Source organism: Oryzias latipes, chromosome 12 (genome assembly GCF_002234675.1).
Source record: "Oryzias latipes chromosome 12, ASM223467v1".
NCBI lineage: Eukaryota > Metazoa > Chordata > Actinopteri > Beloniformes > Adrianichthyidae > Oryzias > Oryzias latipes.
The window spans coordinates 16,507,623-16,531,013 of NC_019870.2; the positions used below are offsets into that span (position 1 = coordinate 16,507,623).

At 38.9% G+C, this 23,391-nt stretch overlaps 1 protein-coding gene across 1 annotated transcript in view; it reads right to left on the bottom strand.

Annotated features, from left to right (window-relative positions):
- Positions 1–23,391, bottom strand: part of LOC101175418 (transmembrane protein 132C) — a 243,408-nt gene that overhangs the window by 25,781 nt on the left and 194,236 nt on the right. The window contains exon 5 of the mRNA XM_011481983.3: positions 13,349–13,538. Within this exon, the coding sequence (XP_011480285.1) occupies positions 13,349–13,538 (190 nt within the window). The remainder of the gene's footprint in view (positions 1–13,348; positions 13,539–23,391) is intronic.

Sequence of the window (23,391 nt, forward strand, 5' to 3'; positions counted from 1 at the left end):
AAGCTAAAATCCCTAACTCCTCTATAAATTGGTGGCGTATACTTGTATAGCGCTGCTCCTTCCCCGAAGGCCCAAAGCGCTTAAGGTGCCAACCTAAAGATCAGTTTTTTAATGGAATAAGAAGTGTTTTCGCAGCTCATTTTACTACCTAGAAGTAAGAGGCACCAGCTTTCCTTCCTTGGTGCTGCCGCCCATTTCATGACATCAACTTAGAGCTGGCCTCGGCATCGTCGGCCTCGGCTGCATTTCGCCCACAAAAACAAACAACATCCGAACTTTTGCAAATATGGATGTGCATATCGTGCATATAAAAGGAAAGCGTTTCGCTGATCACCGCTAGCTCTGTGGAGAAAGTGGGTGTGTGCGTTAGCCTGGGGGCAGTGCTGACAGCGCAGACTCTTCCTGGAAGGGGCTGTTCCTTGCTTATTATGACGTCACAATGTGCGATCCCACTAGTTTTTGTGGATTATAATTAAATTAAATGCTCAGAAATTTTGATTTTGCATGATATAGGCCCTTTAAAATAATACCATCCTAGATTATCTTACATATGAAAGTATACTGTAAAATATGGTGCAGTAGGTGTGAAATATACTGTTTTAGTATCAACAGTATCCTGTTGGGTTTTTTCCTTTAGTTGTTTATATTATTTATTTATTCTTTTTTTACACTTTTTATATTTATTTTTTTCTTTTATAACTTTTTTTAATATTTGTTATACTTAGTGTATATAAAATTATAAAGATATGAATTTGTTGTGAATGTCGGCATTCTAACACTTATATCAATTCTTTTTATTTACACTTTACTTAAATGTTGTTTTTTTGCACTTTATTCTCCATATACAGTACTATCCTTTCATTTCCCCTTTGAGATCAAGAAATGGCATTCATGCATTCTGCATAAAATACCTCAGAGGTGCTCATCAGACAGCCTCTTTTTTTAATGCCACTCATATAAAATATTCTACCATCTGCATGTTCTCTGTCCTCGTGTAATAGAAGTGTCTGTTTTTACTAAGAGGAGGGAAAACCTCTATCAAGGGTCTTAATGAGCTCCAGCTACGGTCAATATGGAAACTGTCCGCACTGCAAAGAGCTTGATTGTAAAAAGGCTCATTTTTAATCCGCAGAAAGACAGCCAACAAGCTGTGGATTGAAGTTCTGTGAAATTGAAGTTGACAGCTTGAGTCTTGGGTAAGGCACCAAAGGTGTTCTTTTCTCTGAAATTCAATTCAATTCCTTCAAGAAGAAAAAAAAAATACTCTAGCTAACTAAAACCCTCCTGGGTTTAAAAAAAATGTAAAAAAGACACACTCCTTATGGCTGAAAATCAAAACACAACACCCGATAAACAATCAGCACATTGAGGGTCCCCATTATTAGCTAATAAATGACATATTCCACTCTTGAGAACACAAAGTTTGACACAAACAAGCAGAAACACACTTGATGCTGAGCTGACCCCCCCCCCCCCCCCCCCCCATACCTCTCCTTCTCTTAACCACCTCTCATTGCAGTGCAGAGCACAGAGTAAGAAAAGAAGAGAAAAGCGAAGAAAGGCAGTCAAATCGATAAAAGGCCATTACGTTTGTGTGCAGCTGGATGCAAGGGTGGAGCGTGTGGGGGCTGATATAGTTGAGGATGAATCATGTATTCAGTGGCAAACAACCTACAGAGGCGCTGCTGGCAGAATGGTTGGTGTGTTTGTGTGTGTGAATACAGGCAATCTGAATGGTAAAATCTGTCTTTGAGCAAAACGTTTATTACATTTGGGGACCAGGTGTCCACGAGGATGGCTGGGAGTCTACACAACTAGACCTGTACATGCATAATATTCCCCACAGTGGTCAAGATGAAATGATTGGATTCTTGAGTTGCCTGTGTTGTCAATGCAGCACATTCAACAGAGGAAAACAGACTTTGCGGATGATTCACATGCTGATGCATTGATAGCTCAATTCTGAATTAAAAATATCAAAGAGCAGATTAAAACCTTGTGTCTACAAGTGGGCGGACAAGACATGGAATGGTCATTGTCAGCATTGTCTCTGCCCTGTCCTCATCATTCCCAATGTGACGGTCAGATATACAACTGGGGAGGCATCAGCAGAATCTTCTGGATTAGCTGCCACTGCCTGATTATTTTAAAGATTGTTGGCATGGTCATGAATGCAGACAGCGTCAGTTTTGCGACATACGATTTTGATTTTGATGAGTTAGCACCCAGATCACAGCCCAGCAGCAGCTCTGATTGGACAATGTGTAAATGTCTCCAGACGGTGTCCTTCCATATCAAGTGCCGCCAGCCGCCAGCTGCCTGGGGTATATAAAAAGCAGGCTATTATGCACCACTTCTCATTTTCAACTCAGCATTTAAGCAAACTCTATAACCTTGTCGATTAAAAAATTTACACATTTTTAGACAACATGCCTCCCAAGACAGCACAATGTTTTGTCTTCTTTGTTTTCTTCTCAGCATTAACCCCAATACGCAGGTCTTGGAGTCGTCGTGGTGCTATCAACGCCATTATGAATTTAGTGCAGTATCAATGCCATTTCCCCATTTGGATCCACGGTGGAGGTGGCTGGAGAGTGGCAGAAATCAGCCAATCTTCAGACGATTTGGTGAACCTTGGACACCCTCCTCTCAGTCAGTTACTAGCTGTTGCCTTCCTGCAACATGCCTGCTGCTGGATTGCCATGGCGAGACCTCTAAATGTGCCCAGTGCCCAATGTTGTAAAACTGTCCGATCGCCATCTAATTTAAACATTTTCTTAAAAGATCGATGGCCGCCGTGTGGCATGTTGAAATGCAACTGCCGCCTCCAGAGGGTGCCATGCGGCCAGCAGTCAAAATGCTGAAAAAAATCGCTTTTAGGTTGCCACACGGTGGCATTTTGGCATGTATGACCATAGTCCATACACTCCTCTGGAGTATCCACACCTTCCAAAAAGGAGACAAATTATGTGTTTGTGTAAAAAAATGAACTTAACAATACTCATTCATCTCCCTTTTAGTTCTCTTCCACTCACTAAATTGCCTTACAAAGCCTTACTATTTCGCTGATTTTTAAACATTTTTTTAGAGCGCAAAGGGTTCTGCGTCCTGATTGGCTGTAGACCTTGTAAATCAATCTCCTTAAAACATCTGTTATCCTACTCGCCGTTTTCACCTATCAGAGGCTATTTTTGGAAAGGCAACTGCCGCGATAAACGAGAGAACACTGTACTCCCAACAACGTGTATGCATAGTCCTGTGAATATTCTCAACATTTTGCAAATGCTTGCCAAACCTATCATGGTGTGGACAGGTGCAGAGTTTCATGAATGTTTTCTGAACCTTTATATCAGGCTGCAGGTGAGCTTAGTACCCAGTGCAGGTCTGTAGGTCTGTAGTCATTTGCAGACAAGAATGTCAGGGCAATTTTAACATCTCTCTAAACCTAGACTTGAAGTTGCACAGCCAGTTAGAGTGCAGCTGCTGTGACCTCCATGATGGCTGGAATACAAAACGGAAAAAAAAACCTCACTAGCACAGAAAGTAATAATACTTTGTATTATTTTACTCATTTTGTCCGCATATTTAAATGGCTGTTAAAAAGTCTTCCAGATTGTTGTAGCCAATAGCTTTACCACTCAAGGTGCTAGTCTACCCAATCTACTCCGAACATCTTTTGATCTATTTTAAAAGGGTACCCAGTGTGTTTTTTTTAATAATAATGATCATGCAGTTTTTAGCAAAAAAAAAAAAAAAAATGTTTTTGTCGTTTTCTAAGACATAGTTTCTGCAGAGCAGCAAAATTAATTTGAAATTTTACCTGTGTTTTTTTTACTTTCTGCTGGTGATTAACAGCTATTTGAATAAAGAATTACTTAGAAAGGCAATTTTGAGCCTAATTTTATTTAAACACTTCCACCATTGTCAGAAAAATGCCACAAGAACAACTTAAAAACACCAATTTCATTGGAGTGGGGCGGTAGTGGCTCAGGCGGTTGAGTGGGTGGTCCAATGATCAAAGGGTTGGCGGTTCGATCCCCACTTCCCCCCAGCCAACTGTCATTGTGTCCTTGGACAAGACACTTCACCCTCCTTGCCTCTAGTGTGGCTCCACTGGTGTGTGAATGTGTATGAATGCGGTGATGGTCAGAGGGGCCATAGGCACAAACTGGCAGCCACGCCTATGTCAGTCTGCCCCAGGGCAGCTGTGCCTACAACAGCAGTTACCATCACTAAAGATGAACGAGGAGTGAATGAATAATGGACACAATGTAAGCGCTTTGAGTGACTTGAGAAGCGCAGATAAATCTATTATTATTATTATTTTCATCTAATTTATACCTCAAACTACATGTCATTAGGTCATTAGGTCATTTACTTTTGGTTCTCTTCACTCCTTGTTCAAATGGATAGTCCATCAGCAATCAAACTGTGACTAAACCTCATCAGAGTTCACTTTCAAGTATGACCGAGCATTACCGTTTACAGGCAGATTAGAGTTTGTCTGTTCAACCCAGACTACAATGGAGATGAGCCAAACCAAGACAACTACCTGAGGACGTAGTGCAGTTTTAGAATGCCGATGTGAATGTGCGCAAAAGCCTCAACCTTCCCTTAATGATTTGATTTTTCTTAGATTGGATAAACATCCCTGACCTAAATTCCTCCTACGTCCTGTGCAGAACCAGTCGTACCCATTAAGTTCATTTAAAAAAATTAAAATCTACATTTCTCTTACAAGTTTTATCCCCAATACATTGCCTCTTTCTTTCCTAGCCAACATAACATGGGAACATCACACCATCCATATAGCTGGAGATAAAATGAAAGCTAAAGGAGAGGAATCAACAACTCCAGTGATGAGATTTTTTTCCCCTCCACTTATTCCAGAAAAGAGTGATACAACAGCAGGGGAGAGCTGTGCTCTTACAATGTAATCTTTTTATGGTTATACGTAGCTTGGGAAAAAGGCACAGTGGCCAAGTTATTCTGCATTCTTATGCTGGAGTCTGAGAGGAGCCAGAGCAAGGTGCTGATAACTGAAATCACAAGAATGCGACCAAGCAAAGAGGAGAGAAAAGGCGTATTTTTTTCTCCCTAAGGTGAAAAATATGTTTTTCATGGAAGCAGCAGAAGGACCAAAATGACAAGATGTCAAGAAAATGATCATTTAGGAAAATTCCGTTTTAAAACGGTGTATAATGAACATGATTACATGTTTATTTGGGATGAAATAGAAGTTGCACCTCCACTAGAATCCTCCTGCTGTGTTCAGGTATGAGGTATCATGATTGATTGTGAAATCCTGAAATGCAGTGATTAATGCGCTACTCATTAATTACATATCGATTCATAACTTTTAGGTCTGACTATTTGCTGGGAAAAGCTATCATTTACTGGCATCTCTAAAGACTTCCGATTAAATTAAATATTTTGAGTCTGGTTTTTTTCTTGCCATTTTCCCAGTTTAACATTAAAGGCGTAAATGCTGCATCAGCAGTGATGGTCTGTTGTCTCTTGTAAAGCCTTTTTGTATTCTGCAGACTTCGCTCCTGTTCCTGGTGGACGTTTGATTAAGAAAAACAAAGGACTTTACTGTGCTCGGTCTTGGCTCCTAGCTGGGGGAGGGGGGGGGGGGGGGACTCTGAAACCAGATTTAGAAGGTTAAGGTTGGGGGGGAGACGAGAGTGAGTGAAGGCACATCAGTGGGAAATAAACAAACAACAACAAGTGACAGAATGCACTGGCGCAGTATCAAAGTAAAGCCAAATTGGCAGAATGTGTGTCTTGGACGCTGAAAAAAGGTGAGACACTCGTTGGACTGATGAAGTGACATTTCTTTGTGGGTCTGTTGTTCAGATCATGTGCACAAGTGTGTGTTATTGGTCCAGCGCAATTAATTTCCTTCTTTTAGCACGAAGTGATACTGCATATCATCATCCAATCAGAAAGGTCCCATAGTGCCTATCTTTCTGATTTCTTATTGCATTTCTTTTTCAAACATTTGATTTAGACTTCTGAAATTTCCTTTTGTTTTCTGAAATGTTTCATTTTTGTTTTGTCCAATTTTTTACATCTTTTTTTAAAAATATAATTTTTGCAAGTTTTTCTTTTGCTTTTTTATTTATTGTTGTTCTCTTTAATATGACTTTGCACTGAGTGAATTGTTGGTGTGATTTGCATTTTAGGGCCACCGTAGTTATGTATGCTGAGGACAGCTTATTGCTTTTTAGTCGGATTAGGTAAGAATGTACAACATTTATTTAGATAGAGAAACAGTAAAAGGAACCACAAATATAGATATATAGAAATATACAAAAATATACAAAAAGTAAGAATGTTAATAAATCCAAAGTAAAAAAAAATATAGCCATTTTGTCATCTTTTACTGTTACAACAGGGGGTTCTGGATCTTCTAACACGCTAGGTGTGCATTTGTTTATACCCCCTTTTAAAATTTGGGCTAAACTTTATTTAAATTGATTACATTTGTATCCCTTTTTTTGTTGGATTGGACGTAAAAAAAGAAGAGGACAGAAGGGAGGGATGTTGGAGACAGGGGGTAAGGTCACAGAAGAAAGGGGGAAGAGGGGAGTTCTGTAGTCTGTAAGATGACTAGAGAAGTGGTGGGGGGCTACAATCATTAAGCAACAAGATGCTGGAGGAATATCATCATGACTGTCAAAAGGGATGGGGCCTGTCTACACACGTACTCAATTGTTACAAAAATACCTGTTGGCTCCAAAGATCTTCACATACAATCATGTCAACATGTGCAACTGCTGTACAGTTCACACGCACATATGCATACAAACTTACACATGAAGCTTTTCAATCTGTCACACATATTTGTGCAAAAGTGACCTGACCCCTCTGCTCAGGTGGATGTTTATGTTCCACTGAGGTGGATGATGGAATGCAAGAAGAGGGAAAGTGCTCGGCCGTCCCCCACACCAAGACCCCCGCCGAAGCGGTAGCGGTAGCCAGGGCCCCCCCAACACCGGCATTGTTTAGCAGATAGAGGTAATCCACATGCATGCACTCCTTGTGCATGCAAGTGGATTTTTTTTGGGATCTTCCAGATTCCTCCCATAGTCTTGATACAAGCTTCATAGGAGACCCCAGATTGGTCCCTAAGTTAACACCGGGCATGTAAAGCGAGTTCAAGAATACACTGAAAGCCCTGGACTGTCGCTATCTAATACTAGCAGATGTCAGCCACCTGTAGCTGGAAAAGGCATGGTGCGAAATGTCAAACTGGTACTTATGAACTTAGACATCTAAAACACACATATATATGCATTTACATAGACATTTCATTGGAAGTGGTCGCTTAAACACGCTTTGCAGAAGGCAGTGTGAACGTAGCTTATGGTTTATGACCTTTAATTGATTGGCGAACTATCCAGGGTGTACCCCACTTTTGCAAGGGAGTAGCTGGGACAGGCTCCAGCAACCCTGTGACCCTAAACAAGACTAAGGCAGGTTTAGGGGAATTGATGGATGGCTTAGGGAACTACTTAATTATTCTTAACTTGGTTGGATGGTTAATTAATGTTTTTTTTTTTTTTAAGTTTGTTTGCATTATGCTTTTTATTTTAGCATCCCCTTATGGTGAACTCATACAAAGGAAATCAATCTGACAGCCTTGTGGTCAAGTCAAACAACACTGAAGACATTTTCTGTTTTAGTTCCCTGTCTTTTGCCGTTTCTTACCAGGGAAAGACGATCAGAGACATGAATGACAAACAAACCTAATTTAAAGCTCAATTCTTAAGGGGTCAGTTCAGAGAATCAATGCTTTTAAATTTCACAGGAGAAGGATGGAGCAGTCATCTACAGACCTGCAAACACATGAAGAAACATCCATGAAATAAGCTTTCATGCGCATTACAGCTGCACATGCAGATGGACGGCTCTGTGCAGTGATCACTTGGAATGCCGGCGGATATCTGCACTGCACATCCTATTATTGCTCTGTCAGTCAATTTTAAATTCTGCTCTCGACAAGAAGACAATGTGATTGATGGCCGCCTCGTGCAGGACCAGTTCGGGTGACACTCTAGGACAGTGAGCAAACAATATATTTAAGGAGCCATTTATTTTGTGTTTAATTCACATGCAGCGCGGAGGACGCAGCTTGTTATGAATTGTGTCATCCTTATTGCCTCACTATATCACCATCTGTCAAACTCTCGGTGCTGAATATTAATGGAGAATGTAACATTTGACCTAAATAAAACAACTTAAGACAAAGAAAGTGACCAAAAAACAAAAAGAGTGTGACGCTTCTTGTTAATAGCAGTGATTAAAATGATTTAGGACTGAGAAGCTCATGTTATTAAGTCTGAAAACGAGTTGGTTTCAGAGGGAATGACAAAAAATGCTAATGATAGCATTTGGGGTGTACTGTAAAGAGCTAAGGGGGCCACATTGACTGTCTCTTCTAATGAGAGAACAGAGAGGCACAGCGCAGCAAGAGAGAGATCAAAAATTCATGGGAGGATGCGGTAAAAGTGGCACACTTATGGCTGGCAGGTCCTCTGTCTTTTGAGCTTGGTGATGAGACACTTTCAGTTTCCCTCAACCTCGTTACATACAGGTCAGATTAGATACGTTATAACTGTTTGTCTCAGTTTAAACAAAACACTATAGAAAAACTATGTTTAAGGGCTCTCTTATGCCAAAAGGGCAAAAGTGTTCACTTTATGTGTGTGTATTTGTGTGTGATTGAGAGCAGGGTACAGATAAGGCTGTCGGGTAAGCTGTGATGTGCAGGCCACAAAATAGAGAAACAAACGCAGCCACTCATCAAGTTACAACTGCAGTCCCCTGTTTGCCTCCCATTACTGTGTGAAAGGAAATAGGGTTAATGCAATACTGTCTTATCTTATTTTAGCTCACGTGCAACAAAATATTTTAAAAATAAAAATTCAATAAAACGCAACATCTGGTCAAAAGCAGTATAATCAAAAATACAGAACTCAGCACCACGAGGTCTTACAAGGACCAGAGGGTTTTGAAATCGCTGCATTGGCTCCCTGTGCGTTTCAGGATTGATTTGAAAGTTCTCTTAATGGTTTACAAATGTCTGTTTTGGTTTTGGGCCTTTTTATTTAGATGATTTGGTATTAAGAGATAAACCCTCACTGACCTCCGGCACTGGCCTCTTAGTTGTTCCTAAGGTGAGGACCAAAATGCATGTTAAAGCCTCGTTCCACCATTATGGTTCTTGCATGTGGAACAGCCTGCCGCACAGCCTTAGAGACCTTACAGGTTTTTAAGAGGATGCTCAAAACCCACCTTTTTGATCTAGTTTTAACATAACTTTTGTAATTGTTTAATTTGATCTTTTCTTTTTATTTTTTATTTTATTTGAATGATTTATAGTTAATTATTATTTTAATATACTACCCATTTTAATATTATTAATATATTCACAATATTTTACGGTATGTTTTAATCATTTTTAATGCTTTTTTAACTACTTCCTCACAGGGATCCATTATCTTGGGCACCGCCGGCTCCGCCTGTTGGGAGGCTGTTGTTGCGGTGCTTGTTCTCTTTGGAACGGCTGGGTTCCCACTCTGTGGTCAAAAACTGTAGAGTGGGCCCTGCACTGCCCTGTGTTGGGCGGGCGCTAATGATGACCCTTGTGGCTGGGCTGGGCCTTGCAATAAAAGGATCCCCATAATATTACTTATACAAAATAGTACAAAGCCAGACACTTTTCTTAGAACTGCAGTTCTAAAGTCTTTGTTCCTTTTTATACATAAGGGGTATTTTGGGGGAACTGGGTGGGTGGAGGGAGGAACCTCGGGAGGAAGGGCAGCTAAATTTGTGTAAATGTCCTGGTTTCTTTATCTGTGAGTATTTTATTTGCTTTCGTGTAGAGTGCTTCATGTTTCAAATGAATGAAAAGTCTTATATAAATGAATAAAGTTCTAAAGAAGTGAGTATTATTTGGCCACAGTCTTTCTTTACAGACAAGCACTTCAAAGTTCAAAGGATAAATAGTTTCAATAAAAACATTCCTAAGTAGTTGTAGAATTATATTAAATTACACTTTATGATATGAAACTATATTAATGTCGAACTGAATTCAATGTTTAGTTTAACATTTTATAGGACACAATCTGTTTTTAGAACATAAAAGTGCACATTTAGCAAAATGACTAAAACCATAATTTCTTCTCGTATTAAATGAACTTGACATTTTTTGAATATAAAGTATTCAATCTTACTCATATTGTATTCTAAATTATTTAGGAATATCTAATATATATATTTAAAAGACAAATTTGGAGAAAACATTTAGACAGCTTTGTTACTCACTTGTCTCAGTAATAGAAAGCACTTCTTCTATCCATTTTTTATATGAATGTGTACTAGCGGAAAAGAAAGGATGTTTAATTACTCTTATCTCTTTGCTGCATGAATGATTTTCATTTCACTTTTCAAAAAGCAATTAAACATCAGTTTATCCTGTTTACAGAGTCTGTATTACAATCCAATTGTTCTGAGGCTATTCACTAATTCATCAACATTTGGGATGTTCAAATGTAAATGTAATCTGTCATTCAGGGAGCAAAGGTGTACGTTAACCAGGGTGTTATGAGGCCACTGAAAAGCACATTTTTTTCCATTAAAGTCAGAGGCTAGACTTGGGCCCAACATTTTATATTATCTCGTAAACAAGATAACATTTGTTTACATTATAGGTGCAGAGTTAGGGCCAATGCACTATTTTGACTACCATGTATAATTTCTCCTCCATGATAGATTTACAAATGTTTGCCACTTCCGTTAATTAAATAGCCCATATCATGCTTTTCTTAGGTCCTTCTCTAAACTATATCCATATATATGATAATATATTATCTTTGGCTCACTAAAGAACGATTTTTTAATGAAAAGCATGCTATTTTTGCAGCTCATTTTACAATCCGGAAGTAAGACGACTTGATCTCTGAGGCACAGGCTTTTGCTCCCTGTGGCTGCTGCCCATTTCATGACGACAACCTAGAGCTGGCCTCGGCAGCGTTTCTGCATTTTACCCACGAAAAACAAAAATATTTGAGCTTTTGCAAAGATGGATATGTATATTGTGGAGCCTTGCAAAAGTGTTTTTGACAATCACTGCGGAGAAGGTGTGTGGGTTGGCCGGGGGGTGGTGCCTGCAGCGCAGACTTTTCCTGTAAGGGGCTGTTCCCCCCACTTTCACTTTTATAGAAGGGGCTGGTGCTCAGAGCGCAGGTCTTTAGAGAAATACTCAGAAATGTGTGAATGGATCAAAGTACCACTTTTGAGTTGTTTTTTGTGATGAATTAACATTTAAATATACTTAACTCTTTAACTTGACATAGAAACTTGCGAAGCGACACATGAGAGTGAGTTTTGAATGTAGAAGCGCGAAACCCACACATGCATAGACTTTTCATTAAAAGTGTCCGCTGACATGCACGTTGCAGAAGCCGGTGTGAATGTAGCTTTGAACTAGCTTGAATTTTGACCAATCAGAGACTGTGATTTGGTAGTGACGTGCTGTCCCGTTTAATTTATGCAAGTGCCAACCTTTCAACCTTTTAAAAATTGATCATGAAGGAGAAATGAATAATTGCAGTCTGTTCCCTGATGGAATTAGATGACACAAAGTCTTTCATAGACAGATAGAGCTGTGAAAGAAATAACCTGGAGTGAGATTCACAAGATTTGTACTGCTTCAAAATCTTGCACCAAGCCTCTTCCAACTGTAGGTGACAGACATGGGCTACTTTCAGGTAGTCCAGTGTGAATAGAATATGCTACATGTGGTTTCAAGAAAGCGTTGAGTTAGACTTGTAAATCTATGTATTTTCTGCTCCTTATGCTGCTAAAAATGACTTCTTTGCTCGTGCTGAACGGCTCCATGGCTTATCAAGCTTCAAAACTTCTTAACAAGTTCAAAAACATCACCCAGCTTATTTGTTTTACATCTGTGAAAAGCAATTATAATTCCATTCTATATGTAAAGCAAAGTATAAGAAAGTTGTAATATCATTCCAATAAAATAAAAGCCCCCTACCCTTTGACAAATATCACAGTAAAAAGCAAAAAGTGTTGCCAAGCAAAAAGTTAAGATGTTATCCCTGTATATATACACATACTATTTCCACCATTTTGCTCGTACTTTCAATATATTAGTATTGACAGAGAGGACATATGCATTGCAGGTTGTGTGTCGACTCTACACATCAGCATAATATTACATGAAAGAACTTGAATAATTCAACAGAAGGCTGGTTTGAGTACATGTGCGTTACTCTGTTAGCATATGTAAGGGGCGGGGGTCATCCTGGCAGTACAAATGTATGCAGAGATGAACAGATAAGGGATTTCTTAACACAATAAAAGATACATTATATTTTCTTATTTAACCGGTCACTAAATAGCTAAACATTTGAGGTCCCCAATAGGAGCTTAGCAAATCTTAAAAAGTAAACCACTTTATAACCATTTCCTTAAGCATTCATTTTGGGCTATACTAGGGGTGTAACGTTGCGCTAAAATCTCAATTCAGTTCAGTTCAGGATTTCGTAGGGCTCGGTTCGGTACATTTCGGTTCGGTGCTGCTGTTTAACAAATCTGGCTGATATGAACTGCTATTTTATGAACTTATGAATTTTTTTTTCCCTTTATGGATGCTGACAACAAAGCCAAAGTGTTCCCACACAGGAGAGCGTAAGGAGATGGGGGGGGGGGGGGGGGTCCTCATCTCTGGCCTCGCGTCTGCATTAGCCATATGTTGACACGCTTACTGTGCGTCCCTTAATAGTGTCTCAGAGGAAACTCACGGCTAACATTAGTTCCGCCTCGGTGCAAAGTTAATACTGTGGCAGCCACTAAGACTTATGGGAAGTGTGAAATCTTGAGGGTTGAATTCTTCACCATAACTTAGAGAGCTGTGAGGAGAAGTAAGGTTCATGTTGTTACGCTGTTCATGTCTGTTCATAATTAATGGGTTTTAATACCGGAAAGGAGATGGAGCAACCAACTTGACCGTCTATTCCTCCCTCTTGGAGACTGTGACAGCGTGTGAGGAGTATGGGTCAACGCAGCTAGGCAATTGTCAGCTCGGCTCTCGTCTCTCCACCACGAGTGACAAACCAGCTGGATCAAAAAACGGTCCAGCAGTAAACCGAACCAAAACTGCCGTACCGAAAAGGTTCGGTTCAACTATGTGTATCGTTACACCCCTAATTGCTACTCATTTCCCCAACTTTATCCCCAGAGCTTATCTTGGCCTCAATGTAGCTGCAGATAACATTGATGGACACTATAGTGCTTCTGCTGGGAGATTGTTGCTCACCATTGCCAGTGGCACAATCCCACCAAGGTCCTGCGGTGCCAGACGGATTAGGGTCTGCACCTCGGTGGTCAGGGTGCGGGTGAGTGGATACTCCACCTGCCACGTCACCTCCCGTACCCCCTGATTCATCATCAGGCCGTTCACTTCCAGGTCTACCTGCAGCACTTTCTGGTATCCCACAGCCTCCACTCTGCAACAAGGAGAAGGACAAATGTTCAGTCTGGGGAGGGTTTGCATATATCAACATAAACTGCGATTTAACATTAAGTTATTCAACTTCAAAAGTCAAGACTTAATACTTATTGAAAGCAGGGAAAAAGAAAAAGAACTGTTTGTGTTAAAATGTAACTCAATATTGTAATCTACCTAAAAAAATTGCACAAGTAAGAACATAAGGTGTTTATGTTTTGTGTAGATTTTGAACAGTTTACACTTTATTTAAAATACCAAAAAAATCTCATCGCTGCACCATTGAAATTCATTCTTTGATCTCCACTGAACCAATATGTTATAGAAAAAAAAACAATTTATTTTTCTTATTGCAATGTGGAGCGTCGGCTGCAAAGATTGCCAAAGCCAAGCAAATAATTCTCCGTCAGCTGATGGAGATGCAAACAAAGCAGAAAAACAATGAAAGCAAAATAATGTCCTCCAAATAATCTTCCAAACTGATTTGATTTACTGCATGCATGGTTTGATGAAGTCTTTCCCTTAGGTGTCAAATTCAAAACAAACTGCAAAAACACTTTTTGCAACAAACAAACACAGGTACACGGGACAGAAAACCTCAACTAATGCTAAAGCTCTTAATGGGAATTTTAGGTAGAAAAAAACAGCAATATTTGAATATATGTAAAAAGAATATTTGAACATTTTTAATATATTTCATATTATAAACTTTCTGATTTTTGTTTTGAGTGTTAAACAATTAATGCAAACATGGAGGCTTCAAACTCAGCAGGAGAAGACTCTTGAATATATTTTTGCCGTGCATGCATTGAAGCCTTCCCTCTATGTTCACACTTCAGACACTAGCTTCAAAGTGCAAACTTAAGGGAGCACTGCTGATGAAAACGATACAGAAAACTGTTAGGGAGGCTGGAAGGCAATGTGGGCGAAAGGGCTGCAAAACAGTCATTTTTGCTTACTCAGGCATGCTTTTTAGTTTAAGATGGTAATTTTCTGAGCTATTTTCTCCTGTGTTTCTTTGTAAAACTCTAATAGCGGATCTATCTCAAGATGTGATTCACCCAAATTGCAGAATTTGTTTTCAGGTAATCTTTACAGGGAAAAGTTATTCCTTCTAAAATAAATTCAGCCTTTAATCCAAATGGATTTCATTGTTTTTCCTTATGCCAGGACAGTGAGGTTGGCACTATTTGTTTCCATGATTCTAATAGAAAATCATTTTAAAAAGAGAAAAACAATGACTCATTGTTTAGGAATCCTATTAAATGAGTGATAGATTTATCCTGCTGACAGAGCGTAATTCTTTTAGCCAATATTGCTCCTGAAAAACACCTAAAATGTCACATCAGTGGAAAAAAAACAATATTTCCTTTGTACAGTCCTATTCTGATTAAATGCTGCATGCACAGTCCTGCTGTGATAAGTAGCCAGAACTGAAAAAATATGTTTGCAAGCTCACTTAGCATTATTTTGCATCACTAGACGAGAAAACACGCAGTGTTGTCCAACACTAAATGTAGATAAAGTGCTGCTTACTGCAAGGAGGTGACCTTTCTGAGTGTCAGTTACAGCTAATGCTGCGACTACTACTTTGACTTTAGTCTTTTTTTAAATGCCAACCGTGTTGCAACACAGGTACAACTACCGCACGAGTGTGCGCAAACACAAACCCCTTTTCCAAGTTCATTTGATATGCAGGGACATTTGATGCTTTAAATGTGTTTTTTATTTTACACAAATAGACCAACAGCAAGTTTTTACTGCTTCCTGAAACAGAAGGTCATCCAAGAAACATGTGTGTAATGGAGGGAGATTGGTATTTGCAAAGTTTATTCAATTGGCTCAATAAGGTCTTTGACAGCTTCTGTTTCTTAAAAAAATCTTTTAAATCTGATCATTAGAAAATTGAAATAAAAAAGTAAGGTAATTTAGCAGACTTACCCTAGAAAAATCATTTGAATGACTTTTTAGTCTTTTTAACTACTAAACAGAACATGCGTGTAGCTGAGTTTCCACTCCACATATGCGCAAAACGTTATCAAAATTCTAGAAATGTTGAAAAAACACAATTTCGCAATTACACTGTTTCCATAAAATCATAATTATGTAAATAAATACGAACCAACTCACGTGATAAGTCATTCAAAAACATGGATGTGAACAATCCTTTGATTTACAGCAGATATGTTCACATTTCTTCCACGGCACTAGCGCTCATCATCATCTATCAAAGGAGATGTCACCCTCTTATTCAGACCATGGAGCGGCAAACTCCAAACTATGGATAAAGCCATTTTGGGAAATCGTGGTTAATGATTTTATAGAAGAGCTGTGGAACCAACAATTCTGCATGACGCGTTCAAACAATCTAGGTGGGTGTTGGGTTGGTTTTGACGAAGCGCCATGTACCTCCCAAAATCACTTCACCATCAGTAAACGAAACCAGAATGAATCGATATTTAGGGACACTCCTAATTATTATGTCATTTTCTTTAACCTAGAAAAAGTGTGCCTAATAGTGCAGAAAATATGGTAGAAATAGAACACATGCAACAAGCATATCAGATGCTCCATGATGTGCTTGGCTTCCTTATTAATATTTGTTCTATTGCAGCAGATGTTTAATGATGCATTAATATATGTAAATATCATATTTATGTATTAAATAGACATTTAGTGGCTCATATCATGTGAACTCTACATAACTTTTTTCTTATTTTATTATTTATTTGTCATTTTATGTTTGACACAATTATCTCAAATTAATTTTAATATTTTATTGATGATCATTAACTATTATTATTGAGCTTCATAAACAGTAAAACAATAACCTGCATTTTAACCTCTTTCAGCTATTTACTCATCTTATATTACGACTATATGCTTTTATTTATTCTCCTTCTGAGGCAGATATTTGAGCTGCAGTGTTGTTCACTGACTAACATAATCTGTTCTCGGGAAACGCAACTGCAGTGATTATGTAGTTTATGCCCATAGTGTGCAATTACAGCCAAATCAATTATCTTTAACAGTCATGCAGCTCCTACCAATCAGAGCTGTAGCACTGCACAATACAATAGTTCATCTATTCTGCTCTGTCTGTTCTTTTTCCAGTTGTCTTTCTCCATCTTCTCCCTCTGAATGACCTGTAGTTCTAGGCTGCTCTCAACAGAGGGCAGTGCCCCGTCTTTCTCTTGCAGTCCTTCATCAAGCGTGTGCTTGCCGTGATGAATGCCTGCAGTGTAACAACTGGAGGGCTCAAGCTGATTTCTTTTGTGTCCGTTTGAAAACAGAAATGCGCATGTGCTCTTTTCTCAATCTAATACACTCCCCTGGAAGTTCTTGCTTTAGCTACCCTGGGTCGTAAATGGGAAATAAGTCAAAAGGTGGACATATGTACAAAAAATAATAATCAATTGAAATAGATAAAACAAAAACTACGTTTGGATTACACTTTGTCTCGTCCCACAAGTAAATGTGACTAACCGTTGCTTGATCTGCAGCTTTTTTGGCCAACAAATGCAACGGAAATCCATTTTTTAAGAAGCTTTTGAGCTATCTCTGTCAGTTGAATTGTTGGAAAGAGTAGCACAAACAGAAAAATAAATCCACCAAAGAAAAAAAAAAGTACCTTCTTTCAGTCCTAAAAGATACACATTTCAAGCACATCCAAAAAACAGAAAACCTGAGCTTGACAGAAAAGCAACGACAGGAATGAAATACATTTTATATGAAAAAAAGTTGCAAAAAATAGAGCTAGGAAACACAAATCTATGTTAGACAAGAAGACGTGTTTTCCTCCTTTTACTCGTAACACCTCCATTGATGTATGAAAGCATGGTGAGCAAAATAAATATAAAGTTTGCCGTTTCTCCCGCTCAGTAGCCGTTTGGTTAGCACCGATAACAATAATAAGTCAAATAACGGAATCTATAGTCTTGCAAATTGAATGTGTAGCAATAAAGGAAAGAGTGTGAATCTTTATGCATTAGATTAATACATAAAACAGCACTGGAGCGCTGTGACAGAGCCGTTTTTCAGGCAGCAGAGGTCCCGCTGTAAAGGGTAGCGCGGGCTGGCCTTTATTTGTTCACATTGCTGTTGCAGCTTTCTTTGCAAATGAGATTTAGGTTGTTTGATGCATTGTGGGGGGAAAAAAGTAATGTTTGCATAAATGACCAAGCACACAATAGTGTTCTGTGTACTTGTATATTGACCGTGGATTTGACCATGAGTGGGAAAAACACCCAGCGAAAGAAATTACAGACCTGCTGGCAACAGAAAAAAATATCAGCAGATGGAGGAATTGTGCAGACAACAGTAGACACAGCTGCCTTGGCTATAATTGAATCATGACATGTGATAGCGGCAAAAAATAAATAAAAAAAAGATGTGATGGCAGCCAATTGAGCACTTCCTGCTGTCTCCTGTCCTTTCATAAAGAGCCACTTCCAGGTTTAATGTTTCCCGTTTTAGCAACATCCTTTGTTGCAAATGAAAATACATTTTAAAAAAGTGGATAAGAAGAAGACTTCTGCACACACTGTCATCATCTTCATTAAAGTAACAAGCCTTCAGGCAGTTTTGGACATTAATTGTCCAAACAGCCTGCACTGAAGGCTCCATCATGTCATGCACAAATTGAAATGGAAAGCCGAATGCCACATTGCATTCATCAATTCTTTTCCTTTTTTTGTTTTGTTTGTGTTGTCGAGATCACATAACCTATTAAACAAACATGTAAACTGGGATTCTTTATTTAAGAATTTTTGAAACCTCAAATGTTGAAGTCTGTGTTAAAAAAAGGGCCACAAATGACATATTTTAAAGTGCAGCTGTGCACAGGAACTGCATCTGGAGGAAAAGCAGCAGGGTGCAGGGACTTCTTGGAATCTCTGCTGGTTACCATTGGAAAACTAAAAAAGCAAATGGGAGAAGCAGCTTTAACAAATAAACATAAGTCCATTTGCGACCTTAAAATGAATACTTTTTGTTTCCTTTCTTTTTGTGGATAAGTAAAAAGAGGCAAATCTACCTATGCATTTGAAAAAAGCTTCACTACTGAAGCATTCTTTAAAAGAGCCACTCCGATGAAAATCCTGTTTATGACATCTTTTTGTGGTATTTTTCTGATGAAAGAGGACATATTTGAAGAAACTTAATCTCAAAATTACATTTCTGAGTATTTTATTTTTCCAAACTGTTGTGAAAAATAAACACGCTGGACGAAACCAAAAGAGCCCTCCTCTGCCCAGCTTCCCACTGGTGAGGGGAGTGGGCAGCCTTACTCTGAGCCAATGGCCACGCCCACAACTTAGAGGCAAATTTCTAATGAGCTCCTGCCGCTCTGCAGAAAATATGTCCTACAATACAAAACATTTTTTATTATTTTTATTTTTTTGGGCTAAAAATGGCAAAATAATAATAAAAAAAAAACACTGGTAACATTTTTTCCAATAGATCAAAAGATGATCGGAGTGGGTGTTTTAACAAACAAAACATTTTCTTTTATCTCATTTTTTTGAATGCAGCATTTGGCAAATACTTTTTTAGTCTCTTAAAGATACATTAGGAAAATTCATAAGCCGCTAAGTGAATAAATACTGATTTCAATGGCAGCATTGGGTTCTTTTCTTTTTCTTTTAGCTGCAGCACAGTTACAAAGGTCTCCCTTTCCTGGCTGATTCAGGAGGAGTAAGTATAATGAGGTCATTTAGCCTTATGAAGTTGAGGGTCATTAGAATACTATGATTTATAAATCAGGATTTAGTGTAGCAGAAGCCATAATTTGTATGTGTGTGCATCCCTTGGGAGCTCAAGCTCCTCTCTAATGAGTTTCAGTATTTCAGGTCTAACATCAGTCTTTTTCTCCACGATGATGATAATTAGATCTTATTAAACTAGAAGAACTTGCTTCTTGAGACTCTGGATTCTATATGGGTAGCAACAGCAATGCAGAAAATGGGAGTTTAAAGAAAGCGGGGAGAAGCTTGTGTATTAAAGGCAGGCATTCAGGCTGCAGCATCACTGGCAGCAGTGCTGCAGTTGAGGGGAGAGAGAAAAAAAAAGAAGAATCTAAAGGCTAAAGTGATCAGGGCCAAAGGATATTTAAAAAGCTCAAAATATGAGTAATTATACTCGATGGACAGCTCACATGCCAGTTTCTTATATATGACGTTTTTTTGTAAATTATGACTTTTTACTCTGTTTCTAAATGGATATGCTTGTGGAGTGATAAACACTGACATGTGACAGACTGATGATTAAATAACCCATAAAACAAAACAATGTTGAAAGGCTGATGAAATGCAGAATAACCAATTTTTGTGTGAAGGTGATTTCCCATTGGGTCTATCAAACCTTCAACGTCAGCCTGCAGTGTGTCAGTTCAGATTACTTTGCTTTCTCTGCGGGCCTGCAGAGTGCAAAGACAGGGGGGTGGGGGGGATAATAAAACACAGAAAAACAAATATTGCTGTTCTTCCTCAAATTACCTTTTTCCTCTCCCCCATTTTTAGAAGCTGTTACTGTCCTTCATGCTCATTCTGTTACCCGCCTTCACTCATTACCTCTCTGCTGCTTCCCCTGCTTCCCTCCATCCTTTCCTGTCACTCCCTTCTTCTTCAACCTATTTTAAATTTATCATCTGCCTATTTCACATCCCTCCAAAATAGTCTGGAAAATTAGGCGACTCAGGCCTCTTGGCTGAAAACAGATGTGACTCCATTTTTTTTTTTGGCCAGTAATGCATCAGCATCATAAGCTCCTTTGGAGCAAAGATGAAGTTTTCAATGGAAGAAAAAAATTATAAATGTAGGTAAAAGTAAATTATTTAGGTTCTTGAAACAACAACAATGTTGTCTGATAAAATAAAAAGATGGATAAGGAGAGAGAGAGAGAGAAAAAATTTTTTATAAAAAGAATTGCTTAAAAAACCCCACAGCTGCATCTTACATTAAAATGTATGTTTTCTGTACATTTTTTTTGTGTGGTGCGCAGTGTTTTAGTGGTTGGCACTCTCGCCTCACAGTGAGAAGGCCCTGGTTGGGCTGGGTAATCTTTACAATACGGCACTTGTATCTTCTCCCCCGTACCTGTGTGACTTTTCTTCAAGAGCTTCCTCCCACAGTTCAAAAACATGCTTCATAAGTGGATTGGTGACTAAATTGTCCTCTGGGTGTGAATGTGAAAAAAAGTGGTAGACAGTCTAGGGTCTGCCTGGCCCTCACCCTAAAGTAGTGGGGATTAGCTAAAACAACCCCTGTGACCCTCCACTGATGGCGTGATGAATAAAATTTCCAGTCTAAGCTATATTTATACATTTGTAGGTTGATAAAAAGTGGAGCATCGGCTACAACATTTTTTTGAGTTTCTTAAAAGCAAATCGTTTGGGACTATTTTATTAACAAAAAGTTACTTTTTTTTTTTACAGTTTTGGGCTAGTTTTAAACTTAAAGACTTTCAAAGCGTATACTAAAACTAAAACATAGAGGCATTCTCAAAATGAAATGAAAAAGCATTTCTGTTAATCCCTTTTAATGTCAAAATAGATATTTCTAATTGAATTCTGGTACACACTAGAGAACTTTTTGAAAATTAAATGTCAAATATAATGTTCTTTATCATTTTAATTAAGTGACAGAATGATCAGTGTTGAAGTAGAAAAAGTTGTTTGGTGGATCGCTTTTTCATTTTAAATTTTTGAGTCAACAAACGCAGCTTTATCGTGAAAATGAAAAAGTATTTCCGTTATTGACTTTTATTTTGAAATATGAGACACATGGGGCTGCACGGTGACGCAGTGGTTAGCGCTCTTGCCTCAAAGCAAGAAGGCCCCTGGTTCAAGTCCCGGCTGGGGGACATGAAAAATACATCAATGGGGGACCTTTCTGTGTGGAGTTTGCATGTTCTCCCCGTGCATGCGTGGGTTTTCTCCGGGATCTCCGGCTTCCTCCCACTGTCCAAAAACATGCTTCATAGGTTAATTGGCAACTCTAAATTGTCCATAGGTGTTAGTGTGAGAGTGCATGGGTGTGTGATTGTGGATGTTCTACCCTGCGACAGACTGGCGACCTGTCCAGGACATCCCCTGCCTATGCCCAAGTAGCCGGGATAGGCTCCGGCAGCCCCGTGACCCCGAAAGGGACAAAGTGGTACAGAAAATGAATGAATGAATGAATATGAGACACATATGCTTCCATAATTTAACCACTACACCCCATATCTAATTTAGAAATTTTATTGAAAAAAATTGAGTTGCATTTCCGTCATCTTCCTTACAACTGCACAACTGGCACACCTCTGTCCTCCACCTATCGGATAGTTGCAGCACAGCGACACAAATTTACAGTTTAAACATTTGCACTTACAAATTTCAATGTATCTTGCAGTCAGTTTTAAGACAACAAGTTGAACCATAAAACTCATCAAGAGGTACAACTGCAGAAATCTACTTAAAATGCCTGATCCAGCTGTGGAGAGGCAGAGACACAGACTGTAACATCAGCTAAGAAGTGAAAAAGGTGTGGACCTATAGACGCTTTACATTAGAGGGCGGATCTTTTCCCAGTTTCTCCAGAAAAGTCTTTTTTGCATGTCACCTCTTTGAAAACTAGTCTAAGTAGCTTATTAATGTAGCAACAGAGTTGATTCTGGGCCAAAAATACTTGACCCAAAAAAGGCAAAGGATGATCGGAGGGACGTTAGGAGTAAGAGAAAAGACAGCAACTTAATTTAGAAAGCTGACAGGGTAAAATCACGATCATGCACAGCGATTCATGGCAGGTTTATGCTTCCACAATCGAGGAAATATTTTTTGGCGCTCTTTACAATGATGTTTGTTCCAGCCGGTGTAAGACAAAAACATCTGTCTGTGCAAGTATGAACAGTTCTGCCATTGCAAACGATAATTCTTTACAATCTTCCATTTCAGGATAATGCGTTTTCAATCCGCTACCTTCTGATAAATAGCACGCTTACATTTAAAATTGACCACAGGAGTCAATTGATTTTACGGAACAAGATTACAGGAATTGTGGAGGTTGAAAGTATCAGTGGGTTCAACATTTTCTCTAGAATAATGATGTATTTGTAAAGGAAGAAACAGAAAAACCACAGGTTTTCTGCCTGAAGGGCATCCAGTCCAATTATCACCTCTTTTTTTACTATTAGCCAGCAAGCCACCCTCAAGGACCAGACTATTAAAAGTGCGAGCACTACAATGAATATGATGCAACACAATCAGTCGGCGTATGAAAACCATCCTTGATCCCCTTATTGATTTGTGTGAGCTATAAGAGTGTTAGTAAAATTCTCCAGAGGGGTTCTGGTGCTCATCCTCTTATCCTGGACAATAAGGATCAACTGAGGGAGACTGACTAATCTCTCCCTTGGAGCCTAAACTCTTTACCAGAAATGACACTTCATCTTTTTCTTGTTACTTACACGTACGCACAAAGATGACGGGAATTAGATTAAGTTGTCTTTTTCATTATTTACCACTCAGTTACTGCTTCCCGCTGCTAAATCCCATAATGTGCATGATTTTCGGCTTTGTGCGTTGCGAGACAACCCGGTGAAAATCACTATTTGCCAAGTTTTCTTTTGTACTTCTTTTAGTTTATGTCATTTTTCATTTGCAGTGCTTTTAAATTAGAGAAGTCTCAGTGTTTGATCTTGGCGAGAGTCTCTGCACTCTGCTTTTAGGCTGCAAACAGAAGTACGGCAATAAAAAAAATGAATCTTTAAAAAGCTGCCTGCTGGGAAAATGCCAAAACAGACGGACATTGGTGAGAATCAAGGTAAAATGATCATCCTGGGAACCCCCAAAATAAACAAGAAAAAAAAAATGTTAT